An 11,366-nucleotide genomic window follows, 5' to 3' on the forward strand; every position below is an offset into this window, starting at 1 on the left:
AGGACACAGCAGCAGTGTATAGCATGAGGGAGGGATAGAGCAGCAGTGTATAGCATGAGGGAGGGATAGAGCAGCAGTGTATAGCATGAGGGAGGGATAGAGCAGCAGTGTATAGCATGAGGGAGGGATAGAGCAGCAGTGTATAGCATGAGGGAGGGATAGAGCAGCAGTGTATAGCATGAGGGAGGACACAGCAGCAGTGTATAGCATGAGGGAGGGATAGAGCAGCAGTGTATAGCATGAGGGAGGGATAGAGCAGCAGTGTATAGCATGAGGGAGGGATAGAGCAGCAGTGTATAGCATGAGGGAGGACAGAGCAGCAATGTATAGCATGAGGGAGGACAGAGCAGCAGTGTATAGCATGAGGGAAGACACAGCAGCAGTGTATAGCATGAGGGAGGATACAGCTGCAGTGTATAGCATGAGGGAGGATACAGCAGCAGTGTATAGCATGAGGGAGGATACAGCAGCAGTGTATAGCATGAGGGAGGACAGAGCGGCAGTGTATAGCATGAGGGAGGATACAGCAGCAGTGTATAGCATGAGGGAGGACAGAGCGGCAGTGTATAGCATGAGGGAGGATAGAGCAGCAGTGTATAGCATGAGGGAGGGACAGAGCAGCAGTGTATAGCATGAGGGAGGACAGAGCAGCAGTGTATAGCATGAGGGAGGGATAGATCAGCAGTGTATAGCATGAGGGAGGGACAGAGCAGCAGTGTATAGCATGAGGGAGGGATAGAGCAGCAGTGTATAGCATGAGGGAGGACACAGCAGCAGTGTATAGCATGAGGGAGGGATAGAGCAGCAGTGTATAGCATGAGGGAGGGACAGAGCAGCAGTGTATAGCATGAGGGAGGGCACAGCAGCAGTGTATAGCATGAGGGAGGGCACAGCAGCAGTGTATAGCATGAGGGAGGACAGAGCAGCAGTGTATAGCATGAGGGAGGACAGAGCAGCAGTGTATAGCATGAGGGAGGGACAGAGCAGCAGTGTATAGCATGAGGGAGGGCACAGCAGCAGTGTATAGCATGAGGGAGGACACAGCAGCAGTGTATAGCATGAGGGGGCACTGTGCAGGGGGTACAGGAGTCAGTGTTGCTGTATGTGGTGTGGAGATGTCTTTTGCTGGGAGTTGTGGTTCGGTAGCTGCAGGAGACTTGTAGGTGATAGTCACAGTTCTTCTTCTCGTTCTGCGGCCGCCATCTTCCTCTTATTGTGTTGCTTTGGTACAAGACGATGGTTTTGTGTTCTGTACCGAGTGACGGATATCAGGGAACTGCGGGATAAGATGATGAGGGTGATGATGGTGATGATGTGGATGGTGGTAATGATGATGATAGTGATGATGTGGATGGTGGTAATGATGATGATGATGGGGATGATGAGGGTGATGATGTGGATGGTGGTAATGATGATGGCGATGATGATGATGGTGATGATGATGATGGGGATGATGATGATGATGATGATGATGAGGATTATGATAATACTTATGATGATGGTGTATAGCAGATAGTTATCTCTGATGTCATGTGGTACATAGTAAGATCCTGTTGCCTATAGTGATGATATACTGTATGATGGTAAATATTAGGTGTATATGGTATTCTTGGTACCTAGTGGGTTAATAATGAGACCTCTGGTGTCCAGTGTCCAGTGGATGTATGGCAGTACAGTGGGGGTATATGGGGGTACAGTGGGGGTATAAGATGGTACAGTGGGTGTATATGGTGGTACAAAGGAGACATGTGGCAGTACAGTGGAGATGTATCACGGTACAGCGGAGGTATATGGTGTTACAGTGGAGACATATGGCGGTACAGTTGAGATGTATGGCAGTACAGTGGGAGTATATGTCGGTACAGTGGGTGTAAATAGTGGTACAAAGGAGACATGCAGCGGTACAGTGGTGGAATATAACGGTACAGTGGAGATGTATGGCTGTACAGTGGGGGTATATGATGGTACAGTGGAGATGTATGGGTGTACAGTGCGGGTATATGATGGTACAGTGGAGCCATGTTGCGGTACAGTAGTGGTATATGGTGGTACAGTGGAGGTGTATAGTGGTACATTGGAGACATGTGGCAGTACAGTGGAGATGTATTACGGTACAGTGGGGGTATCTGACGGTACATTGGAGATGTGTGTTAGTACAGTGGAGGTACATGGTGTTACAATAGGGGTATATGGTGGTAAAGTGGAGACATATGGTGATACAGTGGGATATATGGTGGTACATTGGAGACATGTGGCGGTACAGTGGAGATGTACGATGGTACAGTGGAGGTGTATAGCGGTACATTAGAGACTTGTGGCAGTAAAGTGGAGATGTATGACGGTACAGTGGAGGTACATGGTGTTACAGTGGGGGTATATCGTGGTACAGTGGAGACATGTGGCAGTACAGTGGTGGTACATTGGAGGTGTACAGTGGTACATTGGAGACATGTGGCAGTACAGTGGACATGTATGATGGTAAAGTGGAGGTACTTGGTGTTGCAGTGGGGGTATATGGTGGTACATTGGAGACATGTGACGGTACAGTGGAGATGTATGGCGGAACAGTGGAGATGTATGATGGTACGGTGGAGATGTATAGCGGTACAGTAAGGGCCTTTCACATCTTTATGGAAACCTCATTATGACTCTATACACAGTCTCTCCTCTAGCCGTATACGCAATCTCTTCTAGCCGTATACGCAATCTCCTCTAGCCGTATACGCAATCTCCTCTAGCCGTATACGCAATCTCCTCTAGCAGTATACGCAATCTCCTCTAGCCGTATACACAATCTCCTCTAGCCATATACACAGTCTCCTCTAGCCGTATACGCAATCTCTTCTAGCCGTATACGCAATCTCCTCTAGCCGTATACGCAATCTCCTCTAGCCGTATACGCAATCTCTTCTAGCCGTATACGCAATCTCCTCTAGCCGTATACGCAATCTCCTCTAGCCGTATACGCAATCTCCTCTAGCAGTATACGCAATCTCCTCTAGCCGTATACGCAATCTCCTCTAGCCGTATACGCAATCTCCTCTAGCCGTATACGCAATCTCCTCTAGCAGTATACGCAATCTCCTCTAGCCGTATACGCAATCTCCTCTAGCCGTATACGCAATCTCCTCTAGCCGTATACGCAATCTCCTCTAGCTGTATACACAATCTCCTCTAGCCGTATACGCATCCTCTAGCCGTATACACAATCTCCTCTAGCCGTGTACACAGTCTCCTCTAGCCATGTACACAGTCTCCTCTAGCCGTATACACAGTCTCCTCTAGCCGTATACACAGTCTCCTCTATCCGTATACACAATCTCCTCTAGCCGTATACACAGTCTCCTCTAGCCGTATACACAAGCTCCTCTAGCCGTATACGCATCCTCTAGCCGTATACGCATCCTCTAGCCGTATACGCATCCTCTAGCCGTATACACAATGTCCTCTAGCCGTATACACAATCTCCTCCGTATACAGTCTCCTCTAGCCTTATACAGTCTCCTCTAGCCGTATACACAGTCTCCTCTAACCGTGTACACAGTCTCCTCTAGCCGTGTGCGCAATCTCCTCTAGCCGTGTACACAATCTCCTCTAGCCGTATACACAATCTCCTCCGTATACAGTCTCCTCTAGCCTTATACAGTCTCCTCTAGCCGTATATACAAGCTCCTCTAGCCGTATACAGTCTCCTCCAGCCGTATACACAAGCTCCTCTAGCCGTATACAGTCTCCTCTAGCCGTATACACAAGCTCCTCTAGCCGTATACGCAATCTCCTCTAGCCGTATACACAATCTCCTCTAGCCATATACACAGTCTCCTCTAGCCGTATACGCATCCTCTAGCCGTATACACAGTCTCCTCTAGCCGTATACGCATCCTCTAGCCGTATACACAATCTCCTCTAGCCGTATACACAATCTCCTCTAGCCATATACACAGTCTCCTCTAGCCATATACACAGTCTCCTCTAGCCGTATACGCATCCTCTAGCCGTATACACAATCTCCTCTAGCCGTATACACAGTCTCCTCTAGCCTTATACAGTCTCCTCTAGCCGTGTACACAGTCTCCTCTAGCCGTGTACACAGTCTCCTCTAGCCGTATACAGTCTCCTCTAGCCGTATACACAGTCTCCTCTAGCCGTATACAGTCTCATTTAGCAGTATACGCAATCTCCTCTAGCCGTGTACACAGTCTCCTCTAGCCGTATACACAATCTCCTCTAGCCGTGTACACAGTCTCCTCTAGCCGTATACACAGTCTCCTCCAGTCGCATACATAAAGCCTGATATAGGCTCCTTATTCCAGGAATGGGTTGGTATAGTAGGAGATGGCGGCATTACTCTCCTTACATTCCTATATACTGACAATAGCCGCCATATCTTATTCTGCAGATAATGGTTTCCCATGCGGCTGCTGTGGCTCCAGATAGCGGCTTCCCGGGAATGAGAAAAAGGAAAATTTCTCTCATAAAGGTCACAGCGCGGCCCCCGGTCATCTCCTCGTCCCAGCAATTCCAGCTCCTCTTGTATCATGGCGGCGCACGCGTCACGTCTGTTTATCTTCTGATGTCTGAGATATAGATAGGAATACTTACAGTGCGGTTATTATGGCGGGGGAGGAGTTCGCTTGTTGCGCCATTTTTTCCCACAGATACCACAAGGCTGTAACAACAGCTGAGCTTACCATCCTTTCCTAGAAGACATGGCGCAATACACGTGATCCATCCAATAGGATGAAGTTGTCACCCCCTCAGGCCCTGGGGTCTGGTCCTGGACCAACATTACCTGCCCCCACCTCTAGGGGCCGCCACAGGGGTGTAACTATAAGGGGGGGGGGGGGGGGGGGGGGCAGAGGTGGGGGTGGTGCCGTACAGAAGACCCCTATACCGTGAGGTAAAATAATCAGAGAAGGATAGAGATTTACCTCATGTATCTTTGGGCCTGGTTGTGTATCTCTGGGCCTGGTTGTGTATCTCTGGGCCTGGTTGTGTATCTCTGGGCCAGGTTGTGTATCTCTGGGCCTGGTTGTGTATCTCTGGGCCTGGTTGTGTATCTCTGGGCCTGGTTGTGTATCTCTGGGCCAGGTTGTGTATCTCTGGGCCTGGTTGTGTATCTCTGGGCCTGGTTGTGTATCTCTGGGCCTGGTTGTGTATCTCTGGGCCTGGTTGGTTATCTCTGGGCCTGGTTGTGTATCTTTGGGCCTGGATGTGTATCTCTGGGCCTGGTTGTGTATCTCTGGGCCTGGTTGTGAATCTCTGGGCCTGGTTGTGTATCTCTGGGCCTGGTTGTGTATCTCTGGGCCTGGTTGTGTATCTCTGGGCCTGGTTGTGTATCTCTGGGCCTGGTTGTGTATCTTTGGGCCTGGTTGTGTATCTCTGGGCCTGGTTGTGTATCTCTGGGTCTGGTTGTGATGATTGAGGGGTGGCACCCCCCATCCCTCCCCCCATTTGCAGCCTTTATCATGGGAGTGGGCTGTCACCCTGCAGCGGACATATTGCTTGTTATTTTTCCTGGACGTTGTGGAACGTTCCGTCACTTTGTTATCAGGCTCCTCTCTCTCTCATCGCTCGTATGGAGGAAACTTCTCACCGATCAAATAGACTTGATAGGGGTCGGTTTTATCTGCGGACGCCGCTTGGCCGACGCTCCGGGGAAACCGAGATATCAGTAATGTTTCCATGTTACTAACCGAGACGAATTATTAAGAGAAATATGGGAAGGATGGCGGTGAAAGGATCTATAATAATAGATGGTATTGGAGGACAGGGTCGTCTTCTCCTCCCGTACCCTCCTCCCTCCCTGCCTGCAGAATCTATATATGTACAGAAACTGCCCCAGTCACCAAAAATTCCCTATAAAGTAATATAGTAAATAGGAGATGGGGAGAAGAGGGATGCAGCTGCAGTATGTGACACTATGCTATGAGAGGGGAGCAGGGGGATGCGGCTGCAGTATATGAGACAATGCTGTGAGAATAGAGGAGGGGGCTGCAGCTGCAGTATGTAATACTGTATTCCGTGAGAGGGGAGGAGGGGGATGCAGCTGCAGTATGTGAGACTATGCTGTGAGAGGGGAGCAGGGGGATGGAGCTGCAGTATATGAGACAATGCTGTGAGAATGGAGGAGGGGGATGCAGCTGCAGTATGTGATACTGTATTCTGTGAAAGGGGAGGAGGGGATGCAGCTGCAGTATGTGAGACTATGCTGTGAGAATGGAGGTGGGGTATGCAGTTGTAGTATGTGAAACTATGCTGGGAGGAGAGGGTGCAGCAGCAGTATGTGAGACTATGCTGTGAGAAGGGAGGAGGGGATGCAGCTGCAGTATGTGGGACTACGCTTTGAGAAGGGAGGAGGGGGTGCAGCTGCAGTATGTGAGAATGTTTGCTATGAGGGGGAGAAGAGGGATGCAGCTGCGGTATGTGATACTGTATGCTGTGAGAAAGGAGGAGGGGTGCAGCTGCTGTGTGTGAGACTATGCTGTGAGAGGGGAGGAGGGTAGAGATGAGCGAACCGGGTTCGGGTTTGAGTCGATCCGAACCCGAACGTTCGGTATTTGATTGGCGGAGGCTGCTGAACTTGGATAAAACATGGATACAGCCAATGACTATATCCATGATTTCCACATAGCCTTAGGGCTTTATCCAAGTTCAGCAGCCGCCGCTAATCAAATGCCGAACGTTCGGGTTCGGATCGACTCGAGCATGCTTGAGGTTCGCTTATCTCTAGAGGAGGGGGATGCAGCTGCAGTTTGTGATACTGTATGTTGTGAAAAGAGAGGCTGGGGATGCAGCTGCAGTATGTGAGATTGTATGCTGTGAGAGGGTAGGGGGAGCAGCAGGATTAGACATGTCATTGATGCAGTGCAAACATCTCAGCTCTGACACATCAGAATCAGCCTAAAGGTAGCCAACTGCTCTCTGTCCTGCTCCCCTCATAGGTATGATGGCTTCTCTGATTGTGGCTTATCTCCCCAATATTCCCGATCCGTCTCTCCTCAGCATGTGTTGTCAGTCGGTTGCCTCCAAGCAGAGTCAATAGTCGGCTGCCATGTTCCATGAAAGTGATGATCTCCACCTTGTACCTTGCATGTGTTGTATCTTACTCTTCCTTGTGTCATCTTCCAGAGGATGGAGAAGCCGTCAGCAGCTCTTATGAGTCTTATGAGGAAGAAGAAAATACCAGGGGGAAGTCTGCGGCCCACCAGCACCAATGGCCGTCAACAGAGGCTTCCATTGACCTGATGAAGGATGCCCTCATCTGTGCCTTCCTTTGGAGGAAGAAGTGGCTGGGACAATGGGCAAAACAGCTGTGTGTGATCAAGGACAATCGCCTGATGGTGAGATCCACCACCGCTCCTTCTTCTAGCTTCTTGACCTCCATTACTTGGTGCCAGTGATGCATAGTTATTGACTTCCCGTTTCCCTCCTCAGTGTTATAAGAGCTCCAAGGAGCATAGTCCCCAGCTGGACATCAGTCTTATCGGCTGCTCAGTCGCCCACAAAGAAAAGCAAGTCCGGAAGAAGGAGCACAAGCTGAAGATTACACCGACCAATGGGGACGTGATAGTACTGGGGATGCAGAGCAGAGAGCAGGCGCTGCAGTGGCTGAAGGTATCGTCTGCATCTTATTGTATGACCAGAGGTCTCTACCAGTTGGGGTCATGGTGGGGACTGGACACTGCTTACCCTTGCAAGTCATGGATGACCATTGGACAATCCTGTCCGGCAGAGGCCATGCATGCTTGTGACCCTCTCCATTGGAGCCCAACGGGGTTGCAGGCGTGGCTGTCTCCATGCACATAGTAATCTCATGAATTCATATGGCCATACTAGATATCAACTATCAAATTAGACATTTAGACTTCTAGAAGGATCTGCTGTGTTTTTTTGTGGGAAAAAGAGTAGATGTCTATCTTGGTCATCTACAAGCAGATGTCTAAAAGTTCCAGAAGAATCTGGTGATGTTTAGTATGGATGTATGGAACCAATAGATGTTCATAGCAACAACTAAGGACCAGCAGATCTGGTATGGTCAGCTAGAACAAGCAGATATGTGGGATGGTCAGATAGTACTAAAATATGTTTAGTGTGGTCTGCAGGAATAAGCAGATGTTTGGCATGGTCCACTAGAAACAGCAGGTCTCTGGTATTGTAAACTGGGACCAAAAGATGTCTAGTATGGTCAATTGAAACTAGAAGATATCTAGTCCATTGGATCTAGCTAGTGATATGGTCAACTGGAACCATCACATGTCAGGCATGGCTGACTGAAATTTGTGGATGTCTGGTGTAGTCCATTGGGACTAACAGATGATAACAGACTAATATGATCCACCAGGAGCAGCAGATATCTAGTGTGGTCCACCTGAACCAGCAGATGTCTAGTATGGTCCACCAGAACCCGCAGATGTTTAGTACGATCCACCAAAGCCAGCAGATGTCTAATATTGACCACCAGAGCCAGCAGATGTCTATTATGGTCCACCAAAGCCAGCAGATGTCTAGTATGGTCCACCAGAGCCAGCAGATGTATAGTATGGTCCACCAGAACCAGCAGATGTCTAGTATGGTCCACCAAAGCCAACAGATGTTTAGTATGGTCCACCAAAGCCAGAAGATGTTTAATATGGTCCACCAGAACCAACAGATGTCTAGTGTGGTCCACCAGATTAAGCAGATGTCTAGTATGGTCCACCAAAGCCAGCAGACGTCTAGTATGGTCCTCCAGAGCCAGCAGATGTCTAGTATGAGCCAGCAGATGTCTAGTATGGTCCACCAAAGCCAGCAGATGTTTAGTATGGTCCAACAAAGCCAGCAGATGTTTAGTATGGGCCAGCAGATGTCTAGTATGGTCCACCAGAACCAGCAGATGTCTAGTATGGTCCACCAAAGCCAACAGATGTTTAGTATGGTCCACCAAAGCCAGAAGATGTCTAGTATGGGCCAGCAGATGTCTAGTATGGTCCACCAAAGCCAGCAGATGTTTAGTATGGTCCACCAAAGCCAGCAGATGTTTAGTATGGTCCACCAGAACCAACAGATGTCTAGTGTGGTCCACCAGATTAAGCAGATGTCTAGTATGGTCCACCAAAGCCAGAAGATGTCTAGTATGGTCCTTCAGAGCCAGCAGATGTCTAGTATGGGCCAGCAGATGTCTAGTATGGTGCACCAGAACCAGCAGATGTCTAGTATGGTCCACCAAAGCCAGCAGATGTTGAGTATGGTGTACCAGAATCAACAGATGTCTAGTATGGTCCACCAAAGCCAGCAAATGTCTAGTATGGTCCACCAGAACCAGCAGATATCCGATATGGTCATCTGAGGTTTTGTTTGGTCTCTTGGAACCCTCTGGTTTGGTGATCTAGACCTCTGCCATGATTCTCATCACTCGTAAGGTGTCTCCTATCATCCGCAATGATGAGCAGATCTGTGGTCATCAAGCAAGTTTAAGTGGCTGATGTGACGATTTACATGACATCCTGCTCCCTTCTACTTTGTTATGTTGTATCATGTTCTCAAATTGTCTCAGGTGCCATAAACAAGGGGCATCCAAAATCATGGCACTTCTCCCTGACCACCCTGTGGACTGCGCTTCTTATATAGGGGATGGGTAGAAGATGTTTCCCCTTTCATGTACAAAGTAAAAAGACTCTATTATCCCAGGGTCCGCACCTCCTGAACATTAGCAGCTCTGCGGTGGACACAGGACCTGATGTGGGAACATTTTCTGTCCAGACTTCAAAGATCCTGAGATAAAAGCTGATTTTTCCCCATAAACCTACGAGAACCAATTAACCAGAGCGTGAGACAATGGGCGACACTCAGTCGGGTCACCGCCTCACACATTCCAGGTCATAAACTCTTCATAGTAGTCGCCATGTTGTTGGCAGTCGTAAAGAGCTTCTTATGGTCTTGGGCAGTTTTTGCCACCAGGGACCCTGAGATCAGATGACTTTCACATGGTCGCCCTGTATCTGCTCATTACTGAGGTGTCATCCACCCAGTCTTCAGACCATTCCCATAGACATTAATGTGCGGTGTAATAATGGAGTCTCTGCTTCACAGGTTATCCAGGACATCTGCGGGACACAGAGCGAGTCCATCCTGGACAGTTCACTGATCGCTGCAGACAGTCAGCGCCCCGTCCACAAGGTACAGGGAGGATCTGAGGGCAGCATGGCATGGAGGGGGGAGGGGAGAACCCAGGATATAAGGTGTACTACAATGTAACTCAATATTTTCATGTAAAAACCTCAGGGTATAGGCTACTGCCACTAGGAGGCGACACTAGACAGAAGAAGAAGTGACTCCGCCTGGCAGGCTATACCCCTCCTACAGGCACCAGGCTAACTCAGTTTAGTCACAAGCAGTAGAAAATAGTAACAAAAAACAGGCAAAAAAACAGACTGGTCCCGGGAACGAAAACCCCAAGAACAGAACAAGCCCCGGGAGCACAACCTCAAACAGGGTGGGAGCTGTGTCCCCCAATGAAGCCACAAGAAAGGGACTTTACGGTGAGTACAAAAAAATCCTCTTTTCTTGTGCCTGTCATTGGGGGACACAGCACCAGTGGGACGTACAAAAGCAGTCCCAGAGGGTGGGGAAAGAAGATTACAATCCCCATGCGGCCCGCCTAACGCACAGCGGCCTGTAGAACCTTGCGGCCCAGACTGGCGTCAGAGGAAGCCAGGATATGGACCTGATAAAACTTTGAAAAAGTGTGGACTGAAGACCAGGTGGCGGCCTTGCAGACCTGGGACACTGAAGCCTGATGGCGGACCGCCCAAGAGGCCCCCACAGCCCGAGTAGAATGAGCGGTGACCCGAAAGGGAGGAGCCCTGCCACGAACGCGGTAGGCCTCTGCGATGGCTGCCTTGATCCAACGCCCAATGGTGGTCTTGGAAGCCGCCAGTCCCTTGCGCGGACCCGACGGGACCACAAACAAGGAATCCGAGCGGCGAAAGGAAGCAGTGACGGACAAGTAGATCCGTATGGCCCGGACAAGGTCCAAACAATGCAGGGACCGTTCCCTAGGATGGGAGGGCGCAGGGCAAAAAGAGGGGAGAATGATGTCCTCATTAAGGTGGAATGCAGACACGACCTTCGGCAGGAAGGAAGGAAGAGGACGAAGCACCACCTTGTCCTCGTGAAGGACCAGATAAGGGGAGCGACAAGAGAGCGCTGCCAGTTCAGACACCCTACGGATGGAGGTAATCGCCACCAGGAAGGCGACTTTCCAAGAAAGGAAACAAAGAGACACCTCACAAAGAGGCTCAAAGGGAGGACCTTGTAGAACCTCGAGGACTAAATTAAGATCCCAGGGCTCTAAAGGCTGTCGAAAAGGAGGGGCCAAATGGACC

General features: G+C 49.7%; 1 protein-coding gene across 2 annotated transcripts in view; it reads left to right on the top strand.

Moving 5' to 3' along the window:
- The window catches only part of AFAP1L2 (actin filament associated protein 1 like 2), a 101,571-nt gene that overhangs the window by 74,909 nt on the left and 15,296 nt on the right, over positions 1–11,366 (top strand). For both annotated transcript variants that reach the window (XM_069979737.1, XM_069979738.1), the window contains exons 6-8: positions 7,132–7,343; positions 7,438–7,617; positions 10,072–10,158. In XM_069979737.1, the coding sequence (XP_069835838.1) occupies positions 7,132–7,343; positions 7,438–7,617; positions 10,072–10,158 (479 nt within the window). The remainder of the gene's footprint in view (positions 1–7,131; positions 7,344–7,437; positions 7,618–10,071; positions 10,159–11,366) is intronic.

The sequence above is a fragment of the Dendropsophus ebraccatus genome, chromosome 8 (assembly GCF_027789765.1).
Source record: "Dendropsophus ebraccatus isolate aDenEbr1 chromosome 8, aDenEbr1.pat, whole genome shotgun sequence".
In the NCBI taxonomy this organism is placed as follows: Eukaryota; Metazoa; Chordata; class Amphibia; order Anura; family Hylidae; genus Dendropsophus; species Dendropsophus ebraccatus.